We start from the raw sequence: 20,947 nt of genomic DNA on the forward strand, positions 1-20,947 counted from the left end.
GTAAAACTAAAGTTTAAATGAGGAGCTGTCACTCAAATTGCCTGTGAATTGATTTATTTACTTTTGCTCTCCTACTGTGCTCCTAAATGCAACTAGAGAACTATTACAAAACAGAAAAGATCTCTTTCTACCTTTTAATACTTTGACAAAATGCCACAATATTTGTATTTTAGATTTTTTAAAGAGTTGCTTAATTCCAAACAAACTATTTTTGAAAGTTTGTTTGTTTTTAAATCTTCTTGGATCTTATTTGTATACAATAATCTACCATCAGGTGTAAAACAACAGGTATGTATTTCAAGTCTGTTTATTTGACCTGTACATTTGCCAGCTGTTGCAGCTTTCCTGATGAACATTATGAAGTTTCAGGTTTTCCCATGAAGTTCATGGGATCTTGCTAGTAATGAGAGTGAGAACTGGAAACATAATTTCAATTTTCTCTGACTGAAAGAATGTTGGAGTTGATTCTTAAGTGATTTATTTCTACAAATACATTATTTTTGTGCGGTTCTTGGTTCCTGATTTTGGACATGTTTATTCCTTCTACAATATGTACTTCTAATGGTATTTAGAAGATGGCTACACATCACTATTAAATGTATTGGAATAGATATTTTTGTTGTTGTTCTTTGTTCAGGCACCAGAATTTCCTGAGTTTACAGCTAAAGTTCAAGAAGCAATAAGTTCCTTGGGTGGTAGTGTTTTTCCTAAACTTAACTGGAGTGCTCCAAGGGTAAGAATGCTGACTCCCAAACCTTGTAACAGATGTTAACATAAGGATTTTTTTGTTTGTTTGTTTGATCTTAATGCATTGGAAAGTAGAAGAGACTAGTGGTTCAGATAAAGGAAGGAGCGATAAGATATCAGTGAGCAATAAGATATCAGTGAAGTATGATACTGCACATTGTTCTGGTGGATTAGAGCTAGATGGTGCACTGTTTGGTGAGGCTGATGCAAGACAGCGCTGTCTTTCTTACGTAAAACCCTGTATCCTTGTCACAGATAACAGTATGATGGTCAGACTCTTCTCATTTAGGATACTAATTGAAAACTTTGCCTGGGATAAAGATTAAAACCCCCACATTTTTTAAAAAAGCAATAAACTTTTCTCTAGTTATTTTTAGGTACTCTAACTATACCTTAAGGATGGGTGCACCTAAATGTTTTTGTATCATATTCTCAAGGGAAACTTGTGTTCAATCAAGCCTTCCCAGAAAGTGCCTGGAAGCAGTAAGGCAAAAACGTATTTTTTTTTAAAATGGATTTGCGCTGCTTTCAACAGAGTATTCCTCAGAAAAGCAATAATTATTGTGTCTCTTCTAAGAGCTAATGAAGCTTTCCTCACATGCAGAAAACGACTTTTTTATTTTATTTCAAATGTTGCATAATACTTAGTGCTGATAGATCTGCAGCTTGCATTTCTTCCTGCTAGTAAAGGTGCATTTTTGGATAATCTTTTTTGTTTAGGATGCCTACTGGATAGCAATGAACAGCTCTCTGAAATGTAAAGCTCTCAGTGACATCTTCCTCCTCTTCAAGAGTTCAGACTTCATAACTCGTGACCTCACTCAACCGTAAGTAGATTTCTAGGAGACAGTCTTATTTATATCCAGTCAAAAAAACCCCAACCCTCTGAGGGTAGCTTTTCAGTTCTTTTGAAAGATCTTACTCTTTACTGTACAGTAATGATAAATATCTGATATGAAAATACATATTCATGTTTAAAAGTGGTTCAGGTACAGTAACATAAGCTTCAGGTACAGTAATAAGTTAGTTGTTCTTTGAAGCTCCCTTGACCCCTTCCTTCCTTCTTCTTTGTCTCCCTCCACCGTGCAAAAAAAAATGCCAGGTCCAATTTAGTGCAGAGAATTGCGAGGCAAATTATCTTCTGTTCCTTACCGTGAGTGAGCCTTTCCTAGTAAACCAGAATTGTTCACCTCATTTCAGTTGACAAGAGAGGAGCAGCCTCCATTTTAGTTTTATATTAATTATCTTGATTTTAATATGCAAATGAGCGAAAAGCAAAACAGGAAGACATTATATTAAAGTAGTACATGTGAAATGACACTAAGGACTAAGACCATTTTTATTGAGTTGCTTTCCAGAGCAAGTGATGTTTTAATCTTGGGGTTTCTTTTTGCCTTCCCACTCCTGTTGGCATTTACTTGTTGCTACCTACCTTATTGTTGCCACTTCTCATAGTAATACAGCATGATTTTACCATGTTGCTTTCAAATTTTAAAGCTGTTCAAGCTTGCGTGGCTGCCTGGAAGATGCCTGAGACTTCTGCTAACGTATTCGTAGAGCTCCTTCTGAACCTAAGTTCTTGTAGCTCTTGAACAAATGCACTCCAGGAACTGTAACTAGGGATAATAGTTACAGATAAAATTACAGATATGATGTGCTTGGGGTTTATTTTGTCTGCTCACATGAAGAGTGTACTTAATTGTATAGGAACAGTTTCCTTCTGTAGTACCTGCATCTGATTCATGTCACTCATTTCTTAAATGCAGTCTTTTTCTGAAAGAAAATAAAATTATTGGAATTTAATGTTCTTGTTACTATTATTACTATTATTTTTTTCAGAAAAGCAGAATTTCAAAGAAAAAGGGCAATTTATGTCTTGGAATCCGAGAGATTCCTTTCCAGTAATTATTCAATGTTTATTACTGCAGTATTTAGGAGACTCAATCAGATGCAGGGCACTTGTTCTAGGTGCTTTATAGAGGGTTACCAAGCATAATAGTCCTGTGTTAAGTAGCTTATGACCCGGTAAGAATTGTCTTGTCTAAAATGTGAAACCAGTTGTATTAATGCTGTGCAACTGCCTTCTTTTTTTATTCCTGCAACTCTAATAACAGTCTTGTCCCCCAGTTTGTTGGTACATTAAAAAAATGATAGGTAGCAACATCCTCATCCTTATCTCTGCATTTATGGAGTGTTAGCAATGCTATCAGTCCAATTCTGATGCTAGGTTTTACATTATGCCTAAGGTACAACATTATGAGGTGCAGGGGAAGAGAATGAGAAGGAGGGGAGAAGATGTTGGAGTGAGAAGACAGTTTGAAAAGTATGTTGGACTAGGGAAACAATTGTGAGTGTTGAATTCATGATTCTGGGTTCATAGAGAATGGAAGGGATAGGGGAGATGAGAAATCTATAGTTTACATTTCAGAGGTGAGTGAATAGTGATTCTCAGAAGACTTTGGTGCCTTACCAAAGAGCTTTTTTTCATGGTTTCCCCTAATGGGAGGCTAGGTGACTTGGCCAGGTGTCTTGAGGATGGTTTGCTCAGAGGGTTGAGCACTGAAATTTAATGTGTCCTTTGTTGTAACTGCTTTCAGGACTGAGTCTTCTGGGTCTGAAAAGAACTGTACACTTTGTATCATCCCTTTGTGAATATTAAATAGTACAGTTTTTGTATTCTACTATCCTCATGTATAAAGAGGTTCAGCAAAAAGTACCCTGAGCTCCTTGGAGAATTCCTGTTTGGTTTACCACTTTCTAATGAGGGACACAATCAAGTGTTTAGCAAGCACCACTTGATTTAGAAGATGTGGCAACTCTGTGTGTGTTTGTGCTCTAAGTTTATGCCATTTGTATGGTAGAATGAGTTGGTTTGACTACCTTCATTGAGACTGAAATCAGTGCATTTTCTGCCAGGTTTTATCTCATATCAGGTAAAGTTAGTGCCTCAGCTATTCACCTCGCTCTTTGCAGACAGTGCTGACTTAGTGGTAGAGGCAATGAATGCATTCTAGCTCCAATGTTGTGAGATTTCACAGCATGGGTGTTAACTTGAACCATCAGTAATTCCACCTTAAGTTCACACCAGACTAAGAACGGTAGTGGCTGAGCAGCCTGTAGCAGGCACGCTCTCTTCTACTGATCCTGCTGTGGGAGAAAAACCTCTAGCAGAAAGACAACACCTCAAATTGCAGTAGTCCAATCCATTTAGACTCTTTTCCAGTGTGATAAGACTGCACGCACTGCCAGATAGCACAGCTCAGCTAGTGGGTGGTAAATAAGCAGACCTTGTGACATGATTGTGGGATCGTCACCTAATCTAAAGGTCAAGTTTCCTTTGAGAAGTGTTGTATTTATTTCCTTTCCTATAAAGTCTAATCTAATGTTGGTATAAATTTGGGGTATGGTTGGGGTTTTTTTTTGTTTTTTTTTTGTCAGAACAGGCTTTGTTGTTTTGGTAAGGTAGAGTTAATATGGGCAGTGCAGCCTTGCGGCTTCCATGAATTTGAATGGAAGTTGTACTTAGGACTAGGGGGACGTGTGTTATGTGTGAAATCACTTTGGTCTCTATGTATCTTATATTTTATGAATATGTTGTACTTATTAATTAATTAAAGCACATTATTGTGCAGTCTGTGCATGGTATTTCTAAATTGCTAAGTTACTTGTACAGTGTCCCCACCCAAACAGTGAAATGATTATTGCTGAATCAGAACAGTGGTCTTCCTTAATTACACTATTGATTAGCTGCCAGTTCCCTAGTCCTTAGCAAGCAGAAATTAAAAATGTAGCTGGCATAAGAACCTGAAGTGCTGAACAAATGAAAATTGGATACATAATGCATCCAAATCCCTTGGAAGGACTACTCAGAGAGAGGATAAAGGCACTATATTTCTACTTCTTTCATTAATACTCAGTATGGTCTAAAAGTTTCTTGCCCTGCATAAGTAACAGCTGACATGTTGTATACCCTTTTTGTTTTGTTTTGTTTCCTGTTCAATTGTATTAACTTAAAAATCCACTTCGTGGGTCATAATATGGAAAAGACTTTGCAATGGCAATTTGAAGATCTGTTTCTTAATCCAGCTTTGCCAGTGATGTGGGACTTAAGGCAAACCACTTTCTTTGCCTCTTCCTTCCTCTCCCATTTCCTATCTGCTTATCTGGTATTGATCTATACGTTGTTCAGGTCAGGGAACTGCCCTTGCTGTAATTCTAAACTGTCTCAAGTTCAGAGAAAACTTATGCAATACTTCAATACAAACCATTAAAAAAATACGGCCTTAATGCAAATATACTGAGCATGACTAGATAAGCTTTGACTATTTTAAATGTTTGGATTCTCTCATGATGTTGACACTTTGTTTGGTTGAAAAGTTCAGAATAATGAGTTAACTTTCCTTCTTGTTAATTTTGTATAAATTAACAGACTTCAGAGCGATGCAGTCGTTAATGTAGTCGATGTTGTTTCTGCTTCAAAGTAAGCATTGTATTTTACTTAGCTGAGTTCACAAAAAACTTTGTGGGTGGTGTGATCCTTAACTTTTCAGGTGTTAATGTAGGCTTTCAAAAAGTTAGTGTTGCCTGTATGCGATAAAGGGATTTTTTTTTTTTTCTAATTGGGATTTGTGTTAAGTGATTAAAACTCCTCTTTTGAACAAAAATCCTTTTAAAGCCCTGTTGAGTGTATTGGTTTAGAACACAGTTTTCCTCCTTATTGTCAGAATGTGTGAACTACATTTTGTTAAGACATGATTGCCCACCTTGAGACTGGTATAAATATTAGTGATAGTTCTAATGATATGATAATGCCCTTTAAATTATAAGATAAGCTTGTTGTTACATCATGCTTGTTAATAAACCTTGGAAATTTTGTCAAACTTCGGAGATTGTTCCTGTTCTACAGGACAATACTGAATGTTTTAAATCTGCAGACGCTACTATTGGGATTTTGAACGCTAAACTGTTCTTATTTTTCTGGTTGTTTAATAATCACAACCATAGAGCTGAAATAAGAAGTCCTGTAAGTTCAACCTTCTTGAAAAGCAACCTAATGCAGAGAACATCTTTTGTAGGGATTGCCCTTTGATTTATTATAGAGAGGCAGTATGAATCACGTGCAAGAATGGCTGTTTTCTGATGTGCACTTAAGTGTTGTAAATTGACTCTCAGTATTTTATTGGACCAGCTGGTGCTATGGACCTGTTCCTTCCAGAAGTTAATTCCTGAAAACTATTTGAGAAGCGGGTTAGACAGGTGAAGTAAAGAGTCTAAAAGTAGCCACTCAACCCTGCCTAAGCCCAGGAAACAGAGTGAGGGGACCATCTATACCACATTTCGTAGGTAAGAAATATCTGCTAGCTTAACGGAGCAGGTGAAACAACTCCCACTGGGCCAAGAAGTTTCCAAATGTATTAAGGTGCAAGATACAAAGGAACATGAAGGGCGATGCAATTTTTTTTTATTTAGGTATTTATAAGAGGGCTTGGTTAAAATTTAAGTGCCTGTTTCTGAGAACAATTGAGAAAGTCTGCTCTTGAGTGAGGTTTAGCCCATCAGGCTCCTAAGCACATTGTTTAACTTTTAAAACCCAGCAGATGTTTCAATCCTTTTTGTTTTTAAGCTAGCATTCTGACTACATTTTTGATACCAGACTTAATGCTTCTAAATGTTGAATTACAAATTGTAAAGAAATTATAAAGTTTTTCTGAGATGTGGAGTAATAACAGCCTGTGTTCTCCTAACAGAACATAGGAGGCAGTGTTGGTTCATAAAGATGTGACTTGGCACTCAGGATACCTTTCTGCGAGAACGATAGCTGTTGGTTTAGACTTTAGTATAACCTATTTCGAGGTAGACAGTTCCACATGAGAGAATGTGGAAAATGAGGCCTTTGATGATTTTTTTTTTTCTTGAGGTTTTACTCACATCCCGTTTTTCCTAGCAATTTACTGTGTAGTACAAGATTCTCTTCTGAATGGTGCATGAACTTCCTATTTATTTTAGTCCTTAAAGTTTCAGCAAGGTTCAATATTCAAGAAATAAAGATGCAGTTCAAAGGCAGAAGTTTCTCCTTGATTTTTTTTTTTTTTAATTAAGGTTTTAAAATAAACTATGAGATGATAGCAGGGCAACTGTCAGGTACAGAATAACTTTTACAATTCTCATTATTTTCATAATAGTTTATTATCCACAGAATAATCTCAGTGATTTGCAAATGAGTTCATGGCTCTCTTAGCAGGATAGGTACTGGAGGTCTTACAAATCTTCTTAAGTTGCTTTTCTCAGTGTTGTAAACTGAACCGCATAATGGCTTCATGTAGCGTGTCCTGTTGTCAAGTATATGCATTTGGAGGTTAACGTACAGCTGCTACATATAAAGAGGCCTTGATCCTGCTGTTCTTGACATCTAAGTATAAATCGGTAAGCAAGCTGTTGGCCACAGCACGAGGCCTATAAGCAGTAGAGTTTAATTCCTTCACCCTTAGTAGTATTCAAAATGACAATTTTCAAAGGCTTCAGAAAAGAGGGCCCAGGTACCTCTCAATTTTGGGTTCCTGAAGTCTTTCTGGTTGTTCTTTCAAGTACCTCCAAACCTGAATAGGATGTGGGTTAAAGAAACCCCGCTTAGCCTTCTGCCTCTTATGATCAAAAGGCCATATGTAATAGATGAATTGAGCTGGGTCTGAACAATTAATGCTACAATAAGTTGGTAACAAATATAAAATTGCAACTACTTCAAATTGCCCAAAATTTACCCCGCAAAAAGGGGTGGGAGTAATGTCCTTTTGTTGACAAAAACTCATGATACTATTTAGAAGGAAAATGAGACTACAAAAACCTGAGTTTATTTTGTCTTTCACTGCATTCTCCCATTTTTTCCTCATGTGTACTCAGTCCTGTGTCATTAAGGCTTAAGAAAAATAACATTAACTGCGCCTTGCAGTATTTTTGTCTTTATTCATCATTTTGCCTGTTTGCTTGATTTGGCGGCAATACCTGAGCAGTCTGTGTGGCTTGGGACGGCACCCAAGGGTTTCATTTTCAGACTCACCAGGAAAGAGGAAGTATCTTTCCTCACATAGCTCTCACCCAAAATACTTGAGGGTTGAGCAGGGGATAAGTTTGATTGTTCATAAGGCTGTTTTTTGACTGCTGGAAAAGACTGCATGTTATTGGAATGAAGCAGATCACAGGTATACTGATCTCAGATATGGAAGTCTGTGAGAGGTAATACAGGTCCTAGTGTGCAGGGACTGTAAAATTCCATGTGCTGGACTTCAGCTGCCTTTTTATATACAGTTTATGATTGGTTTTGTGGGGGGGGATATTTTCTTGAGCATGGTAGGCACATATGCTAGTAAGGGAGGAATTTTTGAGTCTAGCAAAACTGCAAGCTCTCATGACTTTGTTTCTATTGCCTTGACAGATCTTAAATTGTGGGGAATATAAACTGTAGAATATAAACTGTAGTTGAAGGATGGTATCTGTTTACATAGGCTTACAGATATATATGATCTGTTTTATTACAGTACTTCTGGAAAGCATGCCTGCTATCGCCCTTCTTTTCTGCATGTAGTGGATATTAAAGTCTAAACTAAAACGTGTGAAATTTATTTCTGCTGCTTGCATACTGAATGAACTCTTGCAATAGCTCTTCATTTCAAACCGAAGGCTGGGCAGCCATGTCTTACAAACGCAATGCTTATATTAGAGATGTTAGACTTTTGGATTGCTTAACTAAGTTCAGAGCCAAAGGGAGATAGTATAAATGTTGCCATTTAAGACTATTGCTCAGCAGTGATCCTTTACACAGTTCTTCTGTACATCAAAGTAGTTTGTTGCCAATAAGGTCAAGGGAGTATACTTGGAAGGAAAATGCATGTTCTTTTGCTAATTCCCTTTGAAAGTTACAGGATTTATTGCAAGGTTTGCTGTAAAACGACAAAAAGGTACATAGAAGTTGGCTTGGGTATAACTGCCTCCTTTCTTGATAGTTCCTGAAAGGTGGCACACACACACACTCAGCTACTCACAAGGGACAAAACCTTGACATCTGCTTGCAGTTATGGAAATAGTTTTGTTTATTTCCACTCTCAAGAGATTTGTAAGAGTATTTCTTAAGGCTCTTAATTTAGAAAGATACCATGCTGTGGAATCAGAAGTGCTGAGTGGCGCTGTTTTGCATCCCTTATTCATGGAAATGAACTGCTGTAAGGCATGATGATGTGTCTCTGTTGTGTGGTTTAGGAAGTTAAATGTTAAAAGTACTAGGGAAAACATGCTGCAATGAAACTAGATTAGATTGCTCAAGTTTATCTGGTTCTTTGAGAATCCAGTTATGGCAACATAACAATCAAGAGGAAAGGAGCAGCACTGTTGATTCAAACAAAAAGACTCAACAATGAATAAGCACTCACATTTTAGCCACGTCACTGTCCAAATTTAAGTGCTTCCAAATTACACTAGATGAAAAGAGGAGAATTTTTTTTTCCTTTTTTTCCCCCCTGATAATTCATAGAATCATAGAATGGTTTGGGTTGTAAGGGACCTCTAAAGGTCATCTAGTCCAACCCCGCTGCCGTGGGCAGGGACATCTTCAACTAGATCAGGTTGCTCAGAGCCCCGTCCAGCCTGACCTTGAACGTTTCCAGGCATGGGGCATCTACCACCTCTCTGGGCAACCTGTGCCAGTGTTTCACCACCCTCAGTGTAAAAAATGTCTTCCTTATATCTAGTCTACATCTACCCCGCTTTAGTTTAAAGCCATTCCCCCTTGTCCTGTCACTACAGGCCCTGCTAAAAAGTTTGCTGCCATCTTTTTAGAAGCCCCCTTTAAGTACTGATAGGCTGCAAGAAGGTCTCCCCAAAGTCTTCCCTTCTCTAGGCTGAACAACCCCAACTCTCTCAGCCTTTCTTCGTAGGAGAGGTGTTCCATCCCCCTGATCATTTTCGTGTCCCTCTTCTGGAACCGCTCCAACAGGTCCGTGTCTTTCTTATGCTGAGGGCTCCAGAGCTGGACGCAGTGCTCCAGGTGGGGTCTCACCAGAGCAGAGTAGAGGGGCAGAATCCCCTCCCTCGACCTGCTGGCCACGCTGCTTTGGATGCAGCCCAGGGTACGATTGGCCTTCTGGGCTGCAAGCGCACATTGCTGGCTCATGTCCAGCTTTTCATCCCCCAGTACTGCTAAGTCCTTCCCATCAGGGCTGCTCTCAATCCCTTCATCCTCCAGCCTGTATTGATACCGGGGGTTGCCCCGACCCAGGTGCAGGACCTTGCACTTGGCCTTGTTAAACCTCATGAGGTTCACACGGGCCCATAATTGTCAAAAGGAGGTTTGTTGCTGATGTATTGAATTTACTTGGTTTATATGTCTTGGAGATAATTTAACAGTAGCTTTTGTGATTCACAGTTTGGGGTTATTTTTCTCAATATGGCTAAAAGCTTATATGTAAAAGCAGATTTTGATGCCTGTGCCTTACTTTTCCAGATTTATTCACTGTACTGATGATTCCCCTGATCCTTCCTTGGGCTACGAGGTAAGACTGCGTGATTTCTAGGTAATTTAAATGAATTGGTCACAGGCAGGCTGCCATTTGTGCTTGGGTATGTGCCCATAAAATTTTTTTTGTTTGTTTTAATTGTGTTGCTTGGGCAGTGTGAGGAAGCCTGGTTAAGTGCTACAGGTCATAAGAAGTTCATTTAATTACAGATCAGAGATGAGCTCAAGTTCAGACATTTGAAGCCTCCTTGCAGTTTCCTCTCGTGTCTGCCAGGTTTTGCCAGGAAGGACAAGTTCAATAGCTGAAAGTCATATATTCTTGATAGTATGCTGCTTGTGAATATCACAACTAAGGTTACTAAGAGAAGCTAGCTAGCTGTAGTGGCTGGGGACATCCTGAACTGAAGTAGTCCATCGTATCTTGTTTCATGTGCTCATTACCAGATTAAAATGTTAAGTTAGCAATGTAGATATTAACAATGCTTTAAACTGTTCATATCGTGCTATTGCTTTTATGATAGCATCTAGTCATGTCTCTAATAATAATTTTTATGTAAATATAGCATTTGTCATCATCCTGTGGGCTTAAAGGACTTTAGAAAAGTGAATGATCCCTGTTGTTTGTTTTTTTTTTTTTTTAAAGGATTATCTTAATGTGCTTTAAAAATACAGGACATCTGAAAGTTGGAACAAAGAGTTTCATGTTTACACTGTAGTTAGGAGCGTCACCTTTGATTACTGAGGTTTTTCTGCTGTGGTTGATAGGTGTTGGGAGTTTCCAGTACCCATGAGCAGTAATTGAGGCCCTCAAAATAATGGATCCATCTGAATACTTCAGCTTAGGAAATGCAGAAACTTGAGAAAGTGCCAGAGAGATGCTTTAATTACCAGGCAGTCTGTCCTATTGACTCTAATAGTTTGGTTACTATTTCTATCCCGTGTCCTTATTTTAACTGGTTTGCGCCTTCAAAGGCGTCACAGAAATCTGCTTGGGTGTATACCAGAATAGAGGTTGATTTGGTTAAATTTAATTCTGCTCATCAGCTCTTTTCACTAGGGAGCAACTTTCTGCCAATTCCATGACAGATTTGTTGTATTGTACAGCAGAGTTTTTTTGTTTTCCATGCTTTATCATTAATGTAACTTTGAAGTTGTTTCATAAATAATTTCAGTTATAAATGCCATACAAAGTGAAAGAACATAAGGTAATTAAGGTGGGAAGGGGCCTCAGGAGGTCTCTAGTCCATTCTCATGTTCAAAGCCAGGTAAGCGATGAGATCAAATCTCATCGCTTGGCATTTTATCAAATCTGGTCTGAAAACCTCAGTGGATGGAGGCTGCGCAACCTCTATGATGTTGCAATGCTTGACAGTCCTCATGGTGAAAATTTCTTCTTATGTTCAGTCTGAACCTTTCTACTTTATAAACGAGTTTGGACTAGATGATCTTTAAAGGTGCCTTCCAACCAAAAGCGTTCTGTGATTCTATGAAATTAATATTAAGTCTAATTGCTTTGAAGTATTTACTAAGATAATTATGTGAACTGCAGGTTAAGATTGTTTTGTTTTCTTGTATCAGGAATACCTTCAGAGGCCATCTTATCATTAGAGCCAAACTGTAGGTCTAGAAGGTATACCCATTGACAAAAAGTTACCTATTACCTTTCTGAAACAATACTTTATTATTTGTTTTTCCTCTATAGCTTGTTCTTCGCAAATGGTGTGAACTAATCCCTGGCGCAGAATTCAGATGCTTTGTCAAGGAAAACAAGCTTATAGGTAAGGATTTTCGTAAAGATAAAGTTATTAGGTGAAGTTCTGAGGAGTTTGTCTGATTCCTTGAATCAGCACTAAATATGAAGACAGTTCTTTCTTAACACACCTCATTTCTGGAATTGATGTTTTCTTTTTCTTTCTGTAATTTAAAATGTGGCATACCACGTTTCTCTTTCCACTGTATTTGAAAGCCTGATGACATAGCATGCTCGATATTACAGTGGGAATATTCTTAATTCTAACTGCTAATTCAGAAACTTCACCCAAAGGCTGTTTTGTAAGTGATTCTTTTATATTCAGGAATGAATTGCATCATCTCCAACTTGCAGAATGAGTACAGAGGCAGTTGGGTATTATGCTGATAAAACGTGACCACATGTGGATATTATATGCAGAAAGCTGAGGAGGTCAGAACATGTCCACAGGTGTACGAGGTGTCTGAGTTCATATTATATTCAGTGTAGCTTAGTCAGAAAACCTGTTGATCTGTTACTCTGGTTCAAAATCCTAAATGTAAAACATTTCAAGTGGCACTGAACAGCTAGGGTATCCACAGCATGCAAAGAGCTGGTGGGTGCATTCAAAGACCTGTGACAGTTGGAGGACAGGCAGATTGTGCTAGAGCATGTATTTTGCGCAGCTCTAGGGTAAATTTAGCTGAATTATATTCCTCTGGATGTATTGACTATCTTCTGCTGACTATAACAGGAGCTTAGACATCTAGTGCACATACAGGTGCTTGAATTGAGGGGTTTAATTTCAGGCTAAGTACTATTCTGGAGTTTGAATTAATTTTTGCTGTGGTCTACCATGGAATCTTTAAAGATGAACAGAAATGTAAGTAGCACAGGGCTGGTGCACATTTGTCCTTAACAAGATTGAGTCATTCTGCCTAAACTCTTCTAACAAGGAAATGTTATAGCAGTGATGTAGCAAAACTCTAATCCAGACTTCATAGGAAGGAAGGTGATTTTTTGCTTTATAATAAAACCAAGTTTGCTCATTTTGTCTGTCTCGTACCTACATATTCACAAGCACCAAGATGCACGTATACAAGTGGTCTGTCCAGGATTCCTTGCAATGATAGGGAAGTTAAGAGATATTAGCTATCTAGTCTTCGTTGTTTCTCCTGGCTTCTTCTCAGCATGGTGACTATGTGCTTGTTTTGGATGTGCCTTTTTGTATCTGTTAGGAGCTGTCAGCAGTTTGTCTCTCCATCCTGTCCCACCTCTGTGAATCGTCAGGAACGTACTCATGTTCTTTGTTTCCCGGTCTGGGTATCCTATGGAGCTCCATGTAGATGTTTCGGGATGTGCTAATCTAGGTGCTGTCAACATTCTCATAGCCCTTTTATTTGGCTGTTCCTTCTGGTGCTTCCACACTCATCTTCCCATTCTCTCTCCATTTATGCCAGTTGCAGGGTTTATTACAGTTCTCTGTAACAGAGTTTATCTTGCTAATAGCAGAGATTCTCCATTAAGCCGGTATTGCTTAATGACTACTGACATAGCTTTTTAAAGGGGGAAGAGCTGAATCCTGTCCTGTTATGTGCTGCTGGAACACCACAACTGCCAGATATATGCATCACTGTAACAACCTCTAAAACATTTGAATGTAGATTTATTATAGAATATCTATAGTGATATTTACTTTCAAATACCTCAAAGCATTTGTATGCTGGCTAATTAAACACTCTATGTTTCATTACTAGGTTTTGAAACCTAGTAGATCTACCAGTATGGGGTTTTTTTAGCTAGCACTCCAGCTGCATTTCTGAAGACAGTTCCAAGATTTTTCACAGTATGTTCCCATGCTCTTAAAATTAATAAGCCTGCCAGTCAAGCTAAGGAGTGATATTGCACAGTGTAGTGAATGATTTTCCAGTTACACATCTGCATCCCCTGAGATGCCACCATCTCTTGGTTTTTGTTTTTAGACCTGAGTTAAGCTTTGCAGTGGTATGAATAATTCAAAGTTCTACTGACATCATAAACTTTATATGAACTTTTTTTAAGAGCACATCTTTGGAGGTAGTCAGCATTGTCTTATAGTAAAACTTAATCTCTGCATTTTGTATATGGTTAAAATAGCAAACTACCATCATTGATACATCTTGGGGGATTCTGGCTTTTTCTTCCGTTAAATAGCATGAGTTACTCATTCTGCATTGATGGGGCAGGTTTTGATTTGACATTTGTCCAGCAGGGTGTTGCAGTGACTTATGTTGACGTATCCTGTATGAGAACTTCTGTCACTTAAGATGCATGCAAGCATATAATCCTTTTGATGTCAGCTTAAACTATTGTCTTGTAGACAAACAAATGTCTGAAATTAAGAGCTTGTGATGTAGCTGGAATAGTTTATTTAACGTCAGATATGCAAGACAGCCCTTGCGGGGGGCAAATGGAAGAAATAAGGTACTAGACTGCATGCCATCTTGTTGATTTTAGGATTTAAGGTTTCACCTGTAGTGTCTTATCAAACAGATAAGCTTTATCCCACGCCTAAAAAAATCGGTTAAATGAGAATCTTTATGGTATGCTAGGATCTATCGTCTTTGCTAATGTGTAAGCCTGGCCTCTACCCCTTCCATTTCACGGTTCCAAATTCTGGTCCCTATATCTGATGTGCAGAACAGAAAAGGTCTTTGACCAGAGTAACCAGAGGGAATAAAACTGGAAGGAAAAGACAGGAACTGAATACTTAAATGCAGGCAAAGGTTCGTCCTGAAATTCACTTTAAAATAGTCAAAGAGTGTACATATGAAGTGAGGTTCACAAAATGTAGGGCAGAACTGTTAAAGGAAAAAATTCCTAATGGAAGTGCTTTAAGTATTGGAGAATAAAGTCAAACAGTAAGTAATTCTTAATGGTTGAAACGTGAGAGAACCCCGTCTTCTGAAATATAAATTATAACATGTGTGTCTCTGATAACTGCATTTTGTCTGGTTGGTTTTTTGCATGCCTAAAGCTTTTTATAATCAACTAAAATTATTGACAGGTATATCGCAGAGGGACTACACTCAATACTACGATCATATCTCTAAGCAACATGAGGAGATCTGTAGATCAATACAGGAGTTTTTCAAGAAACACATACAGTATAAATTCTTGGATGAAGATTGTAAGTATGTTAAGACTTCAATTAGCAAGGGGAGCATGGGGGAGGGAAGGAGGATGTTTATGAAGGTTTTTAAATACTTACTGCATACATAGTTACAAAGACTTAAAAACAGAAATGAAGGGTCTACCTCTTTGAAGTTCTTTTGCAGGGTACTGGGAGGTTTGAAATTGAAAGGGCTTGTAGGGCAAACTCCACAGAAATGAGACCTGTCCTCCTGCCCCCTTGCTGTTGCTGAGCCAGGCTCATTTCCTCCACAGTGCACCAAGTTGCAATGTGCTAAATTCCAGTTTGCTGCTGGAGATGAGTGGAAAAACGGGTACTTCTCAATAAATAGTGGCATCCCCAATATTTTAAGTCTGTGGATATGCATCTCTCTCTTCATAGCTATTGCTTTCACAGGGCTTGGTTCTTTTTAACTTGGGAGAGTCTTATAGCTCTTGTGGCTAGAGCATGCAGAGCAGTGTAGTTTTTGAGTGACTGTAAAATTGGGAACAAAAAAACCCTGAAGGAGTAGGCTGGAGCTTTTCAGGAAAACACGACAAATGAGTAAAAGATCCCTTCAGAATGCATAATGATTTTCTTTTTTTTTTTTTGGAAGGCTTTTTCCCCTTATACTTGTTTTTAATTAAGAAAAATTCTAAACCTGAGAAGTGAGGTAGGAAATGCTTAACAAAAGATATTCAGTAGTAAGAAGAATACTGGTTTATAAAGATGTTGTCAGATGTTTGCTGCTAAATTATTGATGTATTCCTTGAAGAAAGGATTTGTAAGTTTCTTTTCAGTAAGTTTGTCCTGGTTTCAGCTGGGATAGAGTTAATTTTCTTCCTAGTAGCTGGTACAGTGCTGTGTTTTGGATTTAGTATGAGAATAATGTGATAACACACCGATGTTTTAGTTGTTGCTGAGCAGTGCTTACGCTAGTCAAGGACTTTTCAGCTTCTCGTGCCCTGCCAGCGAGAGGCTGGGAGGGGGCACAGCCAGGACAGCTGACCCAAACTGGCCAAAGGGACATTCCATACCATGGGATGTCATGCTCAGTACATAAACTGGGGGAAAGCTGGCTGGGGCGGGGGGTGGGTGCTGCTTAGGGTCTGGCTGGGCATCGGTCGGTGGGTGGTGAGCAATTGCACTGTGCATCACTTGTTTTGTATATTCTTTTATCATTATTATTTTCCCTTCCTTTTCTGTCCTATTAAATTGTCTTTATCTCAACCCACAAATTTTACTTTTTTTTTCTTCTCCGATTCTCTCCCCCATCTCACTGCTGGGCGGGGGGGGGGGGGGCAGTGAGTAAACGGCTGTGTGGTGTTTAGCTGCCTGCCGGATTAAACCACAACAAAGTTATAATAATTTCTCCTAGAATATTGATGCATGGCAGTTTAGCTGCTAAACTTTTGAATAAAGGCCACGGTATTTGATACACCTAAGCAGCCCAAGTAAATTGTCTTATTCTTTAAATGCGGAGTCCTTTGCAAATTGTATTGGAAATAATTTCCTGACATGGTTTAGTGAGAATTGAATAGTGTTCTGTTGTGATGGGTGATCAGGAGTGGTGAAAAATATGATGAAAAAACTTAAATTGGGTCTGGCGTGGGCCAAACCTCAGTTCAGTAAAATACGTAAACATAAGAATTGTCTGGCAGTTGTATTGTCTTCTATAAAGCTTTGAGTACTCAACCTTCAGGTAAGTTTTGAACATGGTTAATTGTTTTCCTGAGCCACCAGAGCAGTCAAATAGATCTGTCCTGTCTGACTTGCTGAAAAAGATCCTTCTAATGCCAGTCTGTCTTATATTAAAATTCTTAATAAATTGACTCTGCAGGGTTCCTTTATTTCAGTCCAGAGAAGTTCTCAAGGACCCCTCCTTGGAGAAGACTAGTAGTCTGGAAATCGGTATACTAATTTAATAGGTCTATAGGCCTAATGTTTTGAAGTAAGATCAGTCATATAGATCTGACATTCTGATTACTGTCTTTTAATTTTCCTCTGTGTTCCAAAGTAATTTTAGCTGGTATGTAATCAACTGATAGATAAGAATTCAGGGCACTATTTTTGGAAATTGATGCCTAGTTTTAGGCTCTGAAACTGCTGTCTGGTGAACTGAAAGGTCTGAAGTGGCATCTTATGTAAAGGACATAAAACTATGCCATCTGAGTTACCTTCTGGGAAAAGGAGGTTTCGAGGTGGCCTTCTGAGATGAAGGTTTGCTAACCTTTTGTTTTTAGGCACTAAATGCTGGTGACTTGTCCTTCTGCAGAGGAATGCCATGCAGAAAATGTTTTCTGGTTGTGGGTTTGGTTGTTTTTTTTTTTTTACCAGCCTTCATTCATCCCCCAGCTTATCCCTTGATCCACTGTCTGGTAGCATGTGTGTTGTTAACAATAAAAATCTGGGTTTGCTCGTTTGTTCACTTTTAAAAGAAAAGGTATTACAGCTTTTTTCCTGACTTCTTGTTTTATTGGGGATTTTGATGCTGTTTGCTCTGCTTTTTCCTCTTGGTCTGGTAGCATCTCCAGATGGAAGAGTTGAGTCAGAGCAGCTGAAGCATTGCAGAGTCAGAGCAGTAGGATAACAGATGGGTGAATGCTTTATAAATACTTCTAAATGATGTTAGAACCTTCTAAATACCTCTCATAAGAGCCCAGTTTGAACAGTGTTCTGGAGGTATGGATACTTACTGTAGAGTTGGGCCTTGGCTTACCCTCCATTTTGAGCAATTGCTGATAAAGCTTTACTACAGTTTTGCTGGCACACGACACTCCTGCTCTGAGGTGGTCCCTAAGAAGAGGGAACAGTTCAAGTTTTCTTCTCTGTTTAGTGTTTGTGAGTGTTCTGAACTAGTCACCAACGTGCAATCTGTCTTAACAGGGATGTAAATTCTGCTAAATGCCATTAGCCTCAATGATTGCCACAGGCTTGCTTTAAGCTGACAGGTGTCATTTTATAATAAAGCTCAGATGCAAGTTTTCCATTAATGAAATATGACTAATGAGAGTACATGGTACAGGCAACAAGTTCAGCTGGAGAAGAAACTTAGGGTTGCTGTGCTCCTCTTCACATTGATGGCTTAGCCACCAAGGGCTTGTCTTCTCAAGAAAATCATAGCACTTAATTCCAGAGTGACCTTTTAAATTGACGTAGCTGAGCTTGTGCAAAAAGCTGTTTGGATTTTTAGCCTATATGGTCAAAAACAGTTACGTGACTGGCTTTGGTGCTGCCTAGTTGTGGTTTGCCCTTAGCCCAGCCAACTTCACATGAAATGTTAGATTAAGCTGCTGAGTAGCTTTACATGCATGGACATGATCAATCAACATCCGTGTTACTGACAGGCAGCTTCCTGAGTAGTCACCGAGGCTCAAGGGTTCTTCAGTCATATCCTGAGTTTAGTTTATCCCACATGTATTGGGAAATCTCTTAGCTGAAATATTCCCTTCCTTATTAGTGAAGGAAGTGACAGCACAGCATTTCTCTGAGGTTTTTCTAAATCTGGCTTTTCTCTTTCTTTCTTTCTGTTAAACTGGTACAACTGCTGCTTGTAGTCATGCCTGAATGCTTATCTGTCGATTTCCCTAGCTGAATAGAAAGACAAAGATTTGTTTAACCATACAGAACAGAAGTGAATAGAAAGATGCAGGTACAAAGATTCATGCTTAATTAAGTCAAGGGGAGGGACAACAATGGAGCTGCAAGGCAGCTTTGCGTCAATCACCGAGTAGCAAAGGGTCTGTTTGAAAGAGTTGTTGATAATCAGTAGGTGTGCTGTCTCTGCTCTGGGTTACATTAAACATAGCCATTTCACTGCCACCTCCTCCTCAGCACGCCCACCAACTTCTTTGTTCCTACAACCGGTTTGTCTTGTTATCTGCTGAAGTCCTAATCTCCTTCAAGCAGGAACTTTCTCATATTAATTGTTTGTGCAGTGTCTAGCACGGTGGAGTCTTGATCCTTCCTTGAAATTTCTCCGTTGTGCTGTAAACCAAACAGCAGCAATGTCAAAGATAAGCTTCTCTCTGTGCTAAGAGTTTATCAAATGTTCTTCACTGGGGGCGAAAATCAACAGAAGAAACCGGCATTAAATGGGAAAACCTGGCAGTTGATCTCTCAGTGCATTAACAGTAGTTCTAGAAATGTTTCAACTCCCTCCTGGAAATGAACCTAATTCTGGCTTGCCGTTCTTTAGACATACTGACTTTGTAGATTGTGCTGTGTACACAAGTATCTATTCAGATTTAGACATCTTCTGTGAAATTATATATCTTTTAAGATTAACATATTTTTTTTTTCTCCTTTTCAGTTGTTTTTGATGTGTACAGAGACAGCAGGGTAAGTGAACAATAGGTTATATGTTTGTTCTGTGGAAACTCTTCCTGAAATGCTACAGAGATGAAGCAAATAATAGCTTCATCTTCCTAGAAGCACTCCTGGCAAAAAAAAAAAAACCAACACCAAAACAAAACCCAAAACAAAACAAAAACAAACAAAAAACCCAAACTACTTGATGTTATCATTCTGTTCCCCAGGTCTTTTTTCTATGTTAGACACTGTTCACAGTAGGAGAATAATAGGATTAGGGGTGTAAATATGTCTGTGCCAGTGATGTAATTATTTAGTAAATATCTTCCAGAGAAGTAGTCTGTCTTAAAGCACATAACTTTGGCTTCAGCTGAAATTCTGTCAGTTCTATGAATCAACTGAAGGCAACTTAGTTTTCATTATGACACGGAGAGTCTTTGCTGAAATAATTTAGGATAGAATAGAGTATTTCAGTTGCAAGGGACCTACAACGATCATCTAGTCCAAATGCCTGACTAATTCAGGGCTGACCAAAAATTAAAGCATGTTATTAAAGGCATTGTCCAAATGCCTCTTAAACACTGACAGGCTTGGGGCATTTTCTTTTAAGATAGGTACTTAATATCGTGCAACATTACTAAATTGTTTTAGTGAAGCACTACCTGTTGCTAAGGTTCCCTCTGCATAGTGTTTACTCTGGGTGCTTTTGACGGAAACGTATCTGAACATGCAGCCAGAATGGCTGTGATATTTCAAAAAATAAGGCAGGGGTGATATTTTGCTCACTAAAAAAAATTTGGGGATTCTTATAAAAAATAATTCCTTGGGCTTTTTATTCCCCCCCCCCCGATGTTTTTCCCTATAGCATCTGAACTCATCAAAACTAATCATTAATATTTCTTCAGATTATCCGTGTGAGGTTGGAAAATGTTAACTTGTACTTCATATATCAAAGTCTAGGGTACGAAGGGATAGTTGTCAAAAGAGTATATGAATGTGGCGTGCCCAGTTTGTGACAGATGGAAGCTAATTTTTTCTTTTCAAACTGCTCCAGCTGTGGTTCTGAGTGCTTGGCAGATCAGAACCCTGAACATCCAGATAGTGACGGAGTGGGGAGAAATGTCCCATCTGAACTTCAGGTGCCAATATTAGAGTTAGTCACCTTGACCTCCCCTAGTGTCAATAGAGAGAAGTAGGTCAGATGAATTGTGCTTGAAAGGCACGCATGTATTGGTTTAAAAGCAACCACAACCAAAAATGCATTATGTAGCCTTAAACCTCAAAACCTGATTTTGGGAATCACAACCTGATTTTGGGAATCACATTAGTGCATGAGAAGTAAGTCTTTGTTTTAGCTTATTTTTTTCCAAAACCTAAACCAGAACTGCAAAAAAAATGGCTATATACTTTTGCTGTATACATTTATGAGTCTCACTGCTTGACTTGTTTACAGTTATGGGATTGGAGAATGTCTTTATTTGAGTTGAGTTGGGAGTATTCGTAGTAA

General features: G+C 38.6%; 1 protein-coding gene across 1 annotated transcript in view; it reads left to right on the forward strand.

Moving 5' to 3' along the window:
* Positions 1-20,947, forward strand: part of CDC123 (cell division cycle 123) — a 40,198-nt gene that overhangs the window by 7,453 nt on the left and 11,798 nt on the right. The window contains exons 5-10 of the mRNA XM_076353329.1: positions 638-733; positions 1,468-1,574; positions 10,238-10,286; positions 11,952-12,027; positions 15,025-15,147; positions 19,442-19,470. Coding sequence (XP_076209444.1) covers positions 638-733; positions 1,468-1,574; positions 10,238-10,286; positions 11,952-12,027; positions 15,025-15,147; positions 19,442-19,470 — 480 coding nt within the window. The remainder of the gene's footprint in view (positions 1-637; positions 734-1,467; positions 1,575-10,237; positions 10,287-11,951; positions 12,028-15,024; positions 15,148-19,441; positions 19,471-20,947) is intronic.

Source organism: Aptenodytes patagonicus, chromosome 1, assembly GCF_965638725.1.
Source record: "Aptenodytes patagonicus chromosome 1, bAptPat1.pri.cur, whole genome shotgun sequence".
Taxonomy (NCBI): domain Eukaryota; kingdom Metazoa; phylum Chordata; class Aves; order Sphenisciformes; family Spheniscidae; genus Aptenodytes; species Aptenodytes patagonicus.